At 40.9% G+C, this 16,672-nt stretch overlaps 1 protein-coding gene across 5 annotated transcripts in view; it reads left to right on the top strand.

The window, feature by feature from the left end:
- The window catches only part of LOC149153480 (uncharacterized), a 421,588-nt gene that overhangs the window by 359,364 nt on the left and 45,552 nt on the right, over positions 1 to 16,672 (top strand). For 2 of the 5 annotated variants that reach the window (XM_089440521.1, XM_089440520.1), the window contains exons 8-9: positions 11,910 to 12,035; positions 13,265 to 13,358. In XM_089440521.1, coding sequence (XP_089296647.1) covers positions 11,910 to 12,035; positions 13,265 to 13,358 — 220 coding nt within the window. Of the gene's footprint in view, positions 1 to 11,909; positions 12,036 to 13,245; positions 13,359 to 16,672 lie in introns of all 5 variants that reach the window. The other 3 variants (XR_016262822.1, XM_089440522.1, XM_089440523.1) reach the window with 3 other exon arrangements.

Genomic DNA, 16,672 nt, shown 5'->3' on the forward strand with positions numbered 1-16,672 from the left:
ATCAGGGGGTTTTAAATGATCAAGGATGTCCCTGACTACCTTATCAAACTTTTGAATGAATTCCCGGATGTCTTCCCTTCCCCTAGTTATTTGATAAAAAATTTCAATGTTAAAGGTTCCTTGGGCATTGCATGACCATCTTTTCATGAATAGGTCCTCAAAGTCATCAGAATCTTCTATGCATGCAGGGGGAAGACTAAGGTACCATTCTCTTGCTTGTCCTTCAAGTGATAAAGCAAAAAGCATCATGAGCCTATCCTCATCAAAAATCATTCTAGGGGACATGTGCCAATAGAATTCTTCAACAAAGTCACAGGCACTCATGGTAGCATCACCCTTGAATTTGGGTAACCATCGGTTATACTTTTCATGTAATGGTTAGGATCATCACTCAACTTCAAAGGGGCAAAGACACTAACCAAATGTCTTTCAGGTGGGATCACTGACCTTTTCGAACTCAGGAAGAAGAGTAGTTCTAACAGGTGATGGAGTTCGTTCTCCCCTTTTTGCAGTGGCCCTAGTTAAAGGAGGAATATTGTCGCCTTCAAGTAAACTAGGGGTTTGGACAATGAATGGAGTCGCCAGAGGAATGTTTATAAAAGTCGTCAATGAATCAATTCCTCAATGATTCACTAGGGAGGTAGACCTGCTTCCTCCCCGACAACAATGCCAAAATGTTACCACTCAAACTAGTAGGGGTCCTAAAAGGGGATCCTTGAAGGGCTACTACTAGGCTAAGGGCAACAATGGAGCGATGATGATGCACCTCGACCACTTTACCCAGTCGGCTACACTCTTGCACCACACACTTGGAAGTTGATCCAAGGCCTAGATGAGGATTTGTCTCACCATGGGAGACAATGGCAGGGCTTGCATCATTCTTCTAGTCCTTACAAATGGGATATAGGCTTGATTGATCCCTTTAGAGACCCATGGGGATGTTTTGTGACCCCCATAGCCACTTGGGGGCACCAAAGGTCATTTGCTTGGATATCAAGGGGCCACCCCCTTTATCACTATGTTTGGAGCTCATTCATCCATCTTATCACACATTGGACTCCACTAGGCCTCTTCAATGGCTCTTCGACCTATTGTATCTATCATTTTTCCCTCTTGAGAGGCTTATTTTTGTATTATGGAGCTATCTTGGTGCGTTTGTCACCAAGGAATGTTATTTTTGCACATTATTTTATTAGTTGGGACGTTATTAGGCCTTATTAAGAAAATCAAACTCCTTAGGGAGGATATATATTGATGTGATGATCATTTCATTTGATCATCACTGGGATTTGGATTGGTATGTCTTCTTGAGAATTTCATATTAGCTATTGAAGACAAATTGGAGACTCTTGGATGCATTTTGATGTTTGGATTGATGCTATTCTATTTTGGAGCTTCTCTTTCAAATATAATGGATGGATATACTTTTTGTGCCATGTAAGTTTCTCTCTTATGCTAAATTTTCATTTTATGTTTAATGTATGAAATACTGCATCATGATGCTACTTGTGCTCTATTCTTATGCAAAATTCTTGAATCACTAGTAGGCTTGATCTATTTTATGTGTTATCCATTGGGCATGAAAAGTGAACGTTCCTAGGGGTTATCAGTGAGGATTCAACCTTGAACTCCATTATTTTGACAAATCAAAGTATAAATCCTTGCTTAGTTAGGTAACTGCTTCACTAGGGCATGTGAAGCTGCGATTAGGCTCCTTGATAGAGCAAAAACCCTAAAATCGATCTCATCCTTGACTCCATTCTCCCAATAGGCTAGGCACTGGTCTAGTCCTAGGTGATCACCAAAACGAAGATTTTTCTCACCTCCTTTTCTCTCTTCGAAGCCCTAAGCCTAGTGGCTTCCTAGGGCATCACACGAAATCCATTGTAGCCGTCCAAAATTGATGAAATTTGTTTTAGAACTATGCTAGTGTGTCCTTGAGAGGCCCTCGAATTTTCAAGCCATTCTGACAGTTGAATCTGGAGTTTTGTTAAGCCCCAGCTCGAAGACCATTTCTCCCTAGGTTTCCTTTGGTTAGTGGCTTCATTAAGGATCATTGCATTGAATATTAAAGCAAAATCTCATCTCCTTGATCCTATTCTTCTCCCTCACTTGGTCAAATCCCTTTGTTTGAAGCTTTAATCCAAACCCTTGACCTGGTTTGGGTCCTGTTATCCACCACTTCGTGGGTGATATCCTCATGAGAAATTTTCTCTACGATGAACCTCAGTTGACAGCCAGTAGCCCCTTGCAGCCTCATACTAGCTAGCTATGCCATTTCTCTGCCACCTGAGGCAACCATGTTGTCCCTCACCCACCTGTATTGATCGTATGTTTGAAGGTGGGTCTCTTGAATCTAAAGTTATGTCTTGTCATTTGGTAATTGAGTATTGCGTATACTTATCATGGATACTTCTGGGTATGGATTGATGGGGGGATTTGGCGGAAAGGTGGGCTTAGTTTGTGCTCTTGTCCCCTTGATCTCTTTTGGATGATACCCTTGGATCTTAGTCCCATGGGATCTCCTTTATTGACCTTTTGGTTCTAGGGTGGTACTACTTGGGAAAACCCGACTTTGGGTGGGTGGTCCTGCTCCTTTATACGTATATATTACTCCCTTTCCACTCACTATACCCCCATTCATCATTTCTCCCACCTGGGTCCACATTTCCATTCTAGGTCCACATAGGGCCGACCTCCCTCTCCCCTTGCCCCCACCTTGGGTCAGGCTTGGAGTGATGCCTCGAAGATTGAAGAAGCTAAAAGAAAAAGAAAAAAAGCATAGTTGGCCACATTTAATAGGAAATTGTACCACAAAATGCAAGAGATGTTCGAGACAAAAATAATTAACACGTAGGCAGAAGCCATTACATGAGCTCTACCCCAATCCATGGTCATCACCTTGGTTCCATATGCCCTAGATGAGCCTCCTTCATCATTCAGGAAACCATGATTGCCCCAACACCTCGAGGGAGATGAACCGACCTACCTAAAAGGGGGTAATCACGGCTATATCTTACACATCATGATCTTGTCTTTTGAACCCCAGCAGTTAACTAAAGAAAATTCATAAAAGGCAAAAGGCATATAAAGAAGGGTGGAAAAATCAAGGTCGGGGCACCTCATGTACCACGATTGCTCCCTCTTACATTACATACCCAGGTGTGGGCTTCCAACCTTCCCCTTATCCAGCGACCCCTATTCCCCAATATGTGGCCCAGGGTTTCCCCTCTCATTCCTTACTCCATTCCACTTATTTATCACTTGCCATCCCCAATAGAGGGATGTACCTTGGACATACTATCCCCTTTAAGGGTTGAAACCACCTAATAAGGTACTTGGTTAACCTGCTTTGGAGCTTGGAAACAGTAGCACATGCTAAAGCCAACTACGGAAGGACATGCCACTATGAAGTGCCCATTTTGTTATCCATGGTTTGTAAACTCTTTTACTCGATTATTTTAATGGCTAGTTGTACTGACAACCTAGGGCATGCATTGGATCTTATGCAAGATTACAGGTGGTTTCCATTTGGGTTTGGTCTCCCTATACGAGATCCTAACCCCCAAAGGTCTACATTGGCACATGTAGGGTGTGCAAGAGAGCCATTGGCCTCCACAGTAGCAGAAAACACTGCGCGCATCTTCATTGATGCTCAGAGACTACTAGCGATCCACTTTTGGGATGATGGTGATAAGCTTGGTACATTATGTCCAACAGGCCCCCATAGGAGCCCCACATTCTTGACAAGTGTCCCAAGACTTGTACGATGTCATAGCAGCAATCATTCCACCACTCAGACCCTTGCAGAGGATCTCCAGGCATCTCCGATTCATATGGAGATCCATGGGGTCTTTTATGTGCCCTCAAACCCACTGGGAGCACCACATGTCTACTACACGGAGAACAAGGGGCCACCCCCTTGTCCATCATATTCCGAGGAATTTATTTCTCAAGATGGCACTTTAGGACATTATTAGACCTTTGGAGGGCCCCACAACATGTACATATTATTATTATTTGGCCCCTTGTGAGGCTTATTTTCCACTTGTGAGCTAGTTTGGTGGGCTTGTCACCAATATGGGTTTTATTTGCACATTATTTTATCATTAGGGGCTAATGTAGGCCCATAGGCTTTTGAACTCCTCAGGAGGCTATATATTGATGTTAGATACATTCATTTGGATCATCACTTCACTTGGGATCTCTCTAATCATAGAGAACTTCACATTTTTTTCCTTGGAGGATATTTTTTGGAGATGGATGAATTTTGACGTATGGATTTGGGCTATTTTTCTTGCCTTGGAGCTTTGTCTTGCAAATGAAATGCTGGTTGGATATACTGTATAACTTTGTAAGTAAATTTTGAACGTTATTGCTAAAATTAGGGCTAGTTGCTGCATAATTGAAATGTGGAATTAATCATGTTTTAGCTAATTTAAGGTATGGGCCAATGTTATATGAATGAAATGTCATAGGTATTATTTCTCTCATCATTGGATGAAACTGACTTTCCGGGCCTCCTTGATCAAGAAACCAAGTTCTTACTCATCATCATCCTTGACTCCATATCCCCAAGTGAATTAGGCACTGATCCCTAAAAAGGGTGGTCATCTCCTTCACCATTTTCACCTTTTACCACTTTTTCCCTGGTCTAGCCCTCAAAGGTCACCTAGGGCATCAATTTCCTGGGAATTGACCCAAGGAAAAATTGCTATCTCCTATAGGCTACGATGTTGGTGGGTCCCTTCCCTCTCCTCCAAATTTGAGGCCATTCTAACAATGGAATCTCCGGGAATCCCAAGCTTTATCTTTAGGATCGAATTTTGCCTAGGCATCCCCAATGTTAGACCTCAACAGGATCAATTCAACGTTTTGATGTAAATATTCTTGTTTGGTCCTTTCCCTTCACCTTGTCCAGGATAGGAACATCGTTGGTTGCTGCATTCCATCCCCGAAGCTGGGTTGTTCGGTTGGGTCCACTTGGCCCCTTGTGGTCCCACTTCTCAATAAAGATTATTTGTCAAGGACCATTTGGGAATCCAAGTTTCCCAAGGATTATAGGGATTGAGAACCTTGTCTATAAGCCTATTCCTTCTCCCTCAACCCTCCAATCCTCACCCCTTACCCCTGGAGGACCAAGTCCCTTGCTTAAAGAGCAAGCAAGTTCCATTCTTCACTCTATCCTTGGGAAAAGGTTTTCAGGGTCACTTTCCACCTATCCATTCACACATACTTTACAAGTGATCTATACACTACTTGGACTCCTCCCATCAGTGAAAGTCCGTAAAGAGCAGGGAAACTTAGATGTGGTGACAGTGGGTTAAGCCTCCACTGTTGCCCTTAACCTAGCAGTTGACCTCTTAGGAACCCCTTTTAGGTCCCCTGCTGGTTTGAGTGGTAACATTTATGGCGTCGTTGCCGTGGACACGAAACACATGTTTTGTTCCCCATATGACATATTGACATATTATTATTGGCGACTCCATTGGAAGAACGAAGTCCTAGTTCTTCATTCAATTTCAAAGTTAATGCTTGTAGGGTGAAGCAAGCATCTATTAACATATCTACATTCACCCTGGCGACTCCGTTTTGTAAAATCATACGAAATGGACTATTTCGAGGAGCAAGGTTTTCCTCCTTCTCCCTATAAAAACCGTAGTACTGGAGCGCCTAGAAATCAAAGCATGGATCAAAGGTCGGATGCCTAAGTTCAAAGGGAGTCCCAACAAAGATCCCAACGTACATCTTGATGACATCTTTTGGGTCTTAGCCCCACTAAGGATTGGCAATGAAAACACAATTATGAGATTATTGGCCTTATCACTTGAAGGTCAGGTTAAAGATTGGTATAATACCCTCCCTCATGAGATTACCACTGATTATGACAAATTTAAAGGTATTTTTCCTAAAAGATGGGTTGGCATCCCTCATGAGGAGTGGGAGGATCTCAAAGATGCCTCTATGGAAAAGCTACGTAATGAAAATCTTAAAAGGGATCTTGGTAAAGGTGAGGAACATGTCTCAAGTTCCCCTTTAATTTCTAAAGAGAACCCTCCTCCTGTCACATGTGATAAAGCCCCGAAGGAAGATCTCACTAAAGAGCTTGGAGATAACTTTGATGATCTGGGGGGGTGAGCAGGAAGATGAGTCTTTGTTGGGCCCACATGATTTTATGAACTCGTATGTTAGGGAAGATAAGGCTATGGAAAATAAAGATGAGACTAACCTTACCCTTCTCAAGGATATCACTCCTGATGACTCTCCTTTTGAAAACCTTGAGGAAGGTGATCCCATGGGCTCTTTGGAAAAAAACATTGGAGATTATTTTCACATTGAAATGGAGAAATGGGAAATTGTTGGCCCTCAATTCGATTGTGCTCCCATTTATGATACCGACAAAGAGGATGAGGCTGAGATTGGCTTTCCCTTTCTCTCAAGCATTATTTATGATGACCAACCCATCGATGTCCTTGGGAAGGAGAATCATGACTTTCCCTTGCATGAATAGGGGCGGTTGGAAGTAATCGATTATCCTTTTAGGGAAAACCCAATCTTTGATACTAATAATGAGGAAATCGATAAGGCTCCTACCTATGATTGTACATTCGAATTGTTGGAACCTTTAAATTATGATTTTGGGGAAGAAAAACCCGTTGAATATGACACTTCACCGTCCCCTTTTTATTTTCCTCTTGTTCATCACTTTGAGTCTTCCTCAAGTGATTCCCTCACCCCTTGCCATATAATCTCAAGTGAGCCTGAGCCCTTTTCCCTTTTGAGTATAATGTCAAGGGAAAACCCCTCATTGACTATTCTTTATCTTCCAAGGCATATCCTCACGATTGTGATCACTCCATAATGTCCCCTCTCCAATGTGGCCACCACCATGAGCAACCTATTTGTTGCACTCCGCTCTTCCCTCACCCTTGGTTCCTCTCTCATCACGACCTTGCGGCATCTGCAAAGCATAATATTATATACAATGATTGTGATAGGGAGTTCTGGATAACGATATTTCATTCCACCATTGTGTACTTAGAGGGAAAGCCCTACACTTCTAGATTGACTTATTTTCCTTCTCCTAGGGCTTCCTTTTACCTCGAATGGAGATCATATTTTCCCGCCTCCTACCTGCTTCATCCTCCATGTGATTGTACCCACATTCTCGTTGGGATTTTCTACATGAGTAATCATACTAGCAGGCATATGTATATCGATATGATGATATGTTGGTTGCACTAGCTTTATGATTACACTTAGTATTAACATTACTATATGCATGTTAGGGTAGGATGCATTGCATGTTGATTTTCTTATTAGAACTAACCACATATGATGTTTCTCATGATAGATTTGATTGCATTTAGGTAAAAAATAAATAAATAAATAAAATTGCATATTTTACTTGTTGGTTTATGGGCTAACATTAAACATGGGTGATCATAAGACACAGTGAAAAACATGTTGCCCCGTGGCTTTGATCTTTGACATGTGCAGATAATAGGTCTATGGTGACCAAGAGATTGCTGGAATTCTCGTGACCTCATGTTCGAGCAGCCTCGTCCACTTCTTTGAGAGATCACGTCCCAGTTGGAGGTAGATGTTACCCACCACTTCATGGGTGATATCCCCAGGAGAAATGTTTCTCCACGATGAACTTCAACCGATAGCCAGCAACCCCTTGCAGCCTCCTACTAGCTCGTTGTGCCATTTCTCTGCCACCTGAGCCAGCCATGTGGTCCCTCACCCACCTGTATTGATCATATGTTTGAAGGTGGGTCTCTTGAATCTAAAGGTATGTCTTGTCATTTGGTACTTGAGTATTGGGTTACTTATCATGGATACTTCTGGGTATGGATTGATGGGGGGATTTGGCGGAAAGGGTGGGCTTAGTTTGTGCTCTTGTCCCCTTGATCTCTTTTGGATGTTACCCTTGGATCTTAGTCCCGTGGGATCTCCTTTATTGACCATTTGGTTCTAGGGTGGTACTACTTGGGAAAACTCGATTTTGGGTGCGTGGTCCCGCTCCTTTATTCGCATATATTACTGGAACTCCCTTTCCACTCATTATACCCCCATTCATCATTTCTCCAACCTGGGTCCACATTTCCATTCTAGGTTCACATAGGGCCAGCCTCCCTATCCCCTTGCTCCCACCTTGGGCCAGGCCTGGAATGATGCCTCGAAGGTTGAAGCAGCTAAAAGAAAAAGAAAAAAAAGCATAATTGGCCACATTTAACAGGAAATTGTACCACAAAATGCAAAAGATGGTCGGGACAAAAATAATTAGCACGTGGGCAAAAGCCAATACATGAGCTCTACCCCAATCCATGGTCATCACCCTGGTTCCATAGGCCCTAGATGAGCCTCCTTCATCATTCAAGAACTCATGATGGTCCCAACCCCTAGAGGGCAATGAACCGCCCTACCTAAAAGGGGATAATCACTGCTATATCTTACACATCATGCTCTTGTCCTTTGAGCCCCGATCAGTTAACTAAAGAAAATTCATAAAAGGCATATACATAAGGGTGGAAAAATCAAGGCCGAGGCACCTCATGTACCATGATTGCTCCCTCCTACACATTACATACCTAGGTGTGGGCTTCCCCTTATCCAGCGACCCCTATGCCCCAATATGTGGCCCACGGTTTCCCCTCTCATTCCCTACTCCATTCCACTTATTTATCACTTGCCACCCCCAATAGAGGGATGTAACTTGGACATACTATCCCCTTTAGGGTTGAAACCAGCTAATAAGGTAGTTGGTTAACTCCCTTTGGAGCTTGGAGACAGTAACACATGCCAAAGCCCACTACGGAAGGGCATGCCATTATGAAGTGCCCACTTTGTTATCCATGGTTTGTAAATTCTTTTACCCAATGGTTGTATTGGAAGCCTAGGGGACACATTGGATCTTATGCAGGATTATAGATGGTTTCCATTTGGGTTTGGTCTCCCTATACGGGATCCTAACCCCCAGATGTCTACATTGGCACATGTAGGGTGTGCATAGAGAGCCATTGGCCTCTACAACAACAAACAACACTCTATGGATCTTTATTGATGCTCAGAGACTACTGGTGATCCAATTTTGGGATGATGGTGATATGCTTGGTACGTTATGCCCAGTAGGCCCCCATAGGAGCCCCACACTCTTGGCAGTTGTCCCAGGACTTGTGCGATGTCATAGCAGCATTCATTCCACCACTCAGACCCTTGTAGAGTATATACGGGCATCTCCAATTCATATGGAGACCCATGGGGTCATTTATGTGCCCTCGGACCCACTGGGAGCACCACAGGTCTACTACTTGCAGAACAAGGGGCTACCCCCTTGTCCATCATATTCCGAGGAATTTATTCCTCAGTATGGCACTTAATGACACTATTAGGCCTTTGGAGGGCCCCACGACATGTACGTATTATTATTTGGCCCCTTATAAGGCTTATTTTCAACTTGTGAGCTAGTTTGGTGGGCTTGTCACCAATAGGGGTTTTATTTGCACATTATTTTATCTTTAGGGGCTAATGTAGGCCCATAGGCTAATTCGAAATCCTTAGGAGGCTATATATTGATGTTAGATACATTCATTTGGATCATCACTTGACTTTGGATCTCTTTAATCATAGAGAACTTCGCATTTTTTTCCTTGGAGGATATTTTTTGGAGATGGATGAATTTTGACGTATGGATTTGGGCTATTTTTCTTGTCTTGGACCTGTCTTTCAAACGAAATGCTGGTTGGATATACTCTATAACATTGTAAGTAAATTTTAACGTTGCTATTCTTGTTACTGCATACTGATAAAATTAAGGCTAGTTGCTGCATAATTGAAATGTGGAATTAAGCATGTTTTAGCTAATTTAAGGTATGGGCCAATGTTATATGAATGAAATGTCGTAGATATTATTTGTCTCGATAAGCTTGCATCATTTGCTTTGAAGTATAAATGCTTGAAGGTCACTTTTCTTTTATTTCTCTTGACATTGGATGAAACTGACTTTCCGGGCCTCCTTGATCAAGAAACCAAGTTCTTACTCATCATCATCCTTGACTCCAAATCTCTAAGTGGATTAGGCACTGATCCCTAAAAGGGTGGTCTTCTTCTTCACCTTTTTCACCTTTTACCACTTTTTCCCAAGTCTAGCCGTCAAAGATCACCTAGGGCATCAATTTCCTGGGAATTGACCCAAGGAAAAACTTCGATCTCCTACAGACTATTGTGCTGGTGCGTCCACTCCCTCTCCTCCAAATTTGAGGCAATTCTAACGGTGGAATCTCTGGAATTCCAAGCCATAGCTCCATGATCAAATTTTGCCGAGGCATCCCTAAGGCTAGACCTCAACAGGATCAATTCAACCTTTTGAAGTAAATATTCTTGTTTGGTCCTTTCCCTTCACCTTGTCCAGGATAGAAACATCATTGGTTGTTGCATTCCATCCCCGAACCTGGGCTGGGTCCACTTGGCCCTGTGTGGTCGCACTTCTCAATAAAGATTATTTGTCAAGGACCATTTGGGAATCCAAGTTTCCCAAGGATTATAGGGATTGAGAACCTTGTCTATAAGCCTATTCCTTCTCCCTCAACCCTCCAATCCTCACCCCTTACCCCTGGAGGACCAAGTCCCTTGCTTAAAGAGCAAGCAAGTTCCATTCTTCACTCCATCCTTGGGAAAAGGTTTACAGAGTCACTTTCCACCTATCCATTGACATATACTTTACAAGTGATCCTTACACCACCGAGACTCCTCCCATCGATGAAAGTCCATAAAGAGTAGGGAGACTTAGCTGTGGTGACAATGGACTAAGCCTCCACCATTGCCCTTAACCTAGCAGTTTCCCTCTTAGGAACCCCTTTGAGGTCCCCTGCTAGTTTGTGTGGTAATAGGTCCACTAGGGCTTCTCTGTGGTCCCACAATCTTGTCACTCCAATTTCACAAGGATTGCTTAGAAACCCTGTTCTTCTAGGATTCTTTGGTCTAGTGCACTTCTTATCAAGAAATACTCCTCAACCCTAGGTCTATGTCTCCTTCTAGCCCTCTTTGTGGAGTCATTCACTTTGCTTCTAAAGCATGCAATTCTTGTCATTAGAGCCTCTCTTTTGAACAGGCTATATAAATCACTACCTTCACATCATTGATGCATTATTTTTAGTGATTTCCATAATACCGAGACCCCTCCCATCAGTGAACGTCCATAATGAGCAGTGAGCTTTAGCTGAGGTGACAATGGGCTATGGCTCCATTATTGCCACTTGACCTAGTAGTTGCTCTATAGGAACCCATCCTAGGCCCCCTACTAGTTTGAGCGGTAACAGGTATACCATATAACTAGTGAATTCTTCACCATTTTGTGTAATAGATGGGGCACTCGAAAGCGAAGAGTTTGTAACTGTTTCTGGGAGGGAGCAAAACCAAAAAATCAAATAAAGAATTGATTTTATCATTAATTGTGTAGTCATAAAATCTGACACATGATATCATGTCTCACATTGTATATTTTATATGACTACTAAGTGGTTATGGTGGTTCAACCACCCTAACCCCTAACTACAACGTCTAACTTTACATTCATCACGTGCTATTAAGTTATAAACTGACGCTTATACAAATATATATGATTTCTATATTATTGTAGTGTAAATACTTCAAGAGCTAAAATTCTAATACACACTTGAGGTCTGGCTCAATAGTAAACTTATCCCATTATTGTAGTGTTTATTTATAAATAGTACTCTTGAGGCTACATTATTCTGTACTTCCATATCAAGATATAATAGTCTTCCTTTTTCATTTGTCAAACAATCTAGATTTATCCACATTTCTCTTAATCTCTATTTTCTTATTTTCAATGACTAAAACTAGTTTCATAAGCAATGATGACATGCTTGAACTTTTTGCAGGATTTGCAAGTTGAAGGAGTAACAGCTTTATTGGGACTCAGATCCACAACTGGAACTGTTCCTGATGCACTTCCACCTCCAAGATCTGTTCTTCTGTCCTCATTCTCAGCTGTTAACAATCCAAATGTAAGTTTGGAAATCCGCCCAGTATGACATTTTTACATTCCAAAGTTGCTTATACTAAGATGGATTATAATCAGTAGATACTGAACATGAAACTTTTATTATAAAGCTGATTTCAAAGTCACTGCATAGGAATAGTATGAACATGGTACAGATAAATGTAAGTGCATAGCTATGCTTTTATCATAAATCTCTTGTGGCTGTGGTGAGGATATTAGCAAGTTTTGTCAGTTGAATGTGATCTTCAATTATGTTTCCTTAATTCAACGGTATACTCCTTGAATGATACTTGTATAGTAGGAGAATAGGTGCTAAAAAGTGTTTCTAGAGAGGTAAGTTAAGAATAAATAATTTCTATTTTCATATATTTTGCTGTTTATTAATTGAAGTGTCTAGAAATGCTTATTGTTTGGTTGTTTTCCATTTCTGAATCAAATGGCATGATTTGTCACAAGAGAGTGATATGTTATTTATGTTTATGAATGGGATTTATGTGGTCATTTTGTTGAATTCTTTTAAAGGGTTTTTCTCATCATTCATGCATGCAGTCTACAACATGATGGCTGTTGTTATGGTAAGTATTCTCCATCTTTCTATTAAAAGAAAGGTATTTATCTTTTACCAAAAGCAGTGAATGTGCTGAAACCTTATCTGAGGGATAAACAGAATGTGATATAGAGCGGTCTCTTTCTTGTAGACATATAAAAGTTGATTTTCCGTTTATTAAAAATGACACCTTTATTTAAAGTGATTGCTTGGTGTTTGTTGTTTTCCATTCCAAAATATATTGACATATTCTATCATCGTACAGCATAGATATTGGAGAAAATATATGATAAATATATTTGTTCTTTTTCTTAGTTAAATTCTCATGGCCTATGAAGGTTTTGTTTGTCTAGTGTTAATGTTTGTAAACTGCAATCTATGATCATTTCGTTATCAACAAACAGACTGTAATGCATATCAAAGAGGTGAAAGATCTGTGATTTCTAGAGTGAATGATAAATCCCATTTTGAAAATGTTAGGGTTGGTTTTGAACACATCTGACATGTGCACGCATTATTTGTTTTCCATTTGTTATAACTTATTTCCCTTGCCCTATGTTATGGTTTGATTCAAAAGCCAGTTTAAAGTAAATCCATGATTTAAAGATAAAATGAATGACTGTCTGCCTGTGCTTTTTTTGTAATATTTTGTTTTCTTATTTGCAAGCTGGTTGTGTGTTTTGGAGGTTCGAGGAAATATATTGACAGTGGGAGCGCGGGCTTTAGCAAAGCATCTTCATAGAAGTAGTGATGGATGGTGGGGCCCATTTATGGGCAATGGTAAGTGCATCTGATCTTGCAGTCTGAAAAATTAATCTCTGTGAGCATCTTAAAATATTGGTATATTCATATGGTGGTCTGTGAGGTTGTGGACAAAGTAAACTTATGTACTCCAAACTGCACAAAACTGAGATTAGAACAAAATATACCCAAATAACAGAAATATAATCAAGTGTTCTGGGAATAGCTGCCACATTCAGTAAATACCCAGATATTATTAATAATAAGCTAGATACAAAACAAAAAGGGAAACACACTGCTTCCAAATTGATAGGGCTCCAAAGTCGTTGCCCTGGAAAGATAAATAGAAGCACTCTGCCACCCAAATAGATATGATACACCTTAAAGCAACTCACAAAATATTAGAGAAATGATTCTGAACAGATGCCCAACAATGAGAGAAGTCATTTTTTTGTGGTAGAAAGAAGTCCAAACCCTAGAGATTATGGTTGATGCACTCTATCATAATAAATAGTAGTATGGCCATCTTACAACATGGATGACTGCATAAAATAAATGTACTAATGTATTTCATTAACTCATAAGTCTCAGCTAATGCTTTAGAGCCCATAGACCTTAGCATCCAAAAATATCACTTGCAAAACAAGAAAGGAGTCCAGTTTAACTATGTAGGTGTAGAGTCAATGTCACCTTGCTCTAAACCTGTCTCACTTAAGGTTGTTGATTTTCTAACCACAGGGGGGCTTCCTTAAATGGACTAAGGCAATTTTACCAGAACCGACCGGTCATCGAACCAGTAGACGTCCCCGGACCGGGAACTGGTTAGAACCAGACCGAAACCGGTAAAAAAAACCAGGACCAAAAAACCAGTCAACCAAAAACACATAAAATATTCAAATTTTAAAGAAAACACATATATTCATGTGCACCCATATGAATCCAAGCATTTATACACAAATAAGCAAAAGTTTTCATTTCTAGAGCATGTAAGGGTGCACATAACCAAAATAACACCGAGTGCAAACTATCTTTGAACCGAAAATTGATAAAAAACAGGCCCTAGATGGCCTCTAACATCCAAAAAAATCATACTATGTCATCAAAATCTTTGCCTATATTGGGATCTTCTGTTGATTTTTTCTCGGCACTTCAGAATTCGGTTTATGTCTAAGATCACCATAAAAAACACACTGAAATACCACAACACTAGCACATTGCACAGCAGAAATTTACAGCAGTGAATCAACTTAGCGCACAAGAAAATTTTCAACCCAAAACTTCTTATATTACAATCTTTAATACAACAAACATAGGGCTTCTGTACCAGGGGTCATGGTCCTCACAATTAGCCCTGATGCAAGAACAACTAGGACTTGGGATCAACAACTTATGATCACCAATTTACTCTGAACAAGATACACTTGACTACTTGCTGATGTAGCGCTTCCACAGCCCTTTCATTCCACGTACCTTGAACACTTCTGGCAGGTCCTTTGCCATCTCTTCTGCTACTCACAAGACTTCTGCAACTTCAGAATGCTTGCATCTCCATCTGACCAATCTGCCTCTACCAATCACTCCTGCTGCTTCAAGATGACTGATCTTAGGTCTTGAACTAGCTACCTTCTAGCAATGCTTTGCCACTTCAAAGGTCACTGCTCATAAGGTCTTCAAATATGCCCACTTACAGACCTCTTGCTCCACCAAGATGCTGTACTTAGGGCTTACACAATCAATCCTCTAAACACCCTCTCAACTGCTATGAGTGACTGCTTCTTAGGGGACACAATACTGCTCTCTTTTCACTGAACTAGGGAACACATCTACCAACCCTCTTGACTGACTTCTTGGCTGCTCCAAGATCAATCCCTAGGGCACAACAAAACATCCCTCACACTATCTCATTGCTTCATCAAAGATGACAGAACTAGGACTTCCAAGACTGCCCTCTTAACAGTGACAATTCTGCTCCTTGTTCAATGTACTAGGGCACATAAAACTGTTGTTCAATACCCCTGGAACAACCCTACCACCATAGCAATTCATCAACATAAAACACAACAAGCTTACCTATTCTTGAACTCGGCTGGGTCCTGTTGAAATGTGTAACTAGGTTCGATCTTCATAATGTCTAATGTAATCATGATTTTATGTAAATAAATTTTATTATTATTATTATTTTGAAGCATGGGTTTCATGCTCAAAGTCATTTTATTTGTAGGTCAAGCACCCATTGAGTGCTTCTAGGTTTTGTCATTGAGTCATTGTAATATGTATAAGACCCATTTGGGCATCATGTATCAAGTCAAAGAAATTTATTGTAAAGTCAAAATGTCAAAAGACACCCTCCAAGACAAGTCAGCCTTCAAGAAGAGATGTCGACCTACAAGCAGGGACAAGTCGGCCTATAGAGATGATGAGTCGACCTGTTAGGGCTCCAGGAAGCCTATATATAAGATGGAAGTCGACCACATTTGAGGACATTGATTGAAGAAGAAGAGGAGAAAGCGAAGGAAGGAAGAAGAAGAATTTAAGGACTGTTTTGGGCCACCTTCATCTCACACATGCGAATTGTCTAGGGCATCTTCTGCAGCAGCAAAGACCGAAATTGCAGTCACCATAGAAGGATGAAATCAGGTGGCAAAAGGATCAAGTGTACAAGCCGAAATTCTAAGGAGAAGGAAGCAATTTGAGCGAAGGAGAGAGAAGATCAAAACTACCCTAAATCTGTCACATGTGCGAAGTTGTAGTGATTACAGGAGGCCGAAAATTACAGGTCTAGGAGGCCGAAAGTTGTAGTCAAGAGAGCAGGTCCGAATTTGTGAAGCTGAGGAAGTTTTGAAGTAGTTTGACTTGGGTTGACTAAGTGAAGAAGCAAGTTCATCAAGAAGAGGTTTGACTTGGTCTTGGAGGAGTCTTTGTCAAGGGTCATAGGTCTTGGAATTCGTCATTTGAACATTCTATAAGAAGAGAAGAATTCTTGTGGGTTTTCCTCTCAAGAGGAGAAGTTTTGGCCCTGGCTAGCAACCTACATTTTGTGTCCTCTTGTCTCATTGTTCTTCATTGTTTGGTAGTTGTTTGATGATTAAAGAACACTATAATAATCAAGTAAAGAAGAACTAACTACAAGTACATCAAGTTAAGTAAAAGTGTTAATTTTTGGTATGTTCTATTCTTAGAGCAATTTATTTTCAATTTTTCCATTTAGCTCAATATCAATCCAGATTAGCAATCACATTTAGCATGATAGTAAAATGCAGATAGAACATAAACATAAATCGTAGAAAACAAGCCAAGATAAGAGGACACAAGATGTGGCACTAGCGAGGGACAAAGCCCAATGTAGGGAAACC

The sequence above is a fragment of the Pinus tabuliformis genome, chromosome 9 (assembly GCF_031772625.1).
Source record: "Pinus tabuliformis cultivar Carrire ecotype Pingquan chromosome 9, CPIR1, whole genome shotgun sequence".
NCBI classification, from domain to species: domain Eukaryota; kingdom Viridiplantae; phylum Streptophyta; class Pinopsida; order Pinales; family Pinaceae; genus Pinus; species Pinus tabuliformis.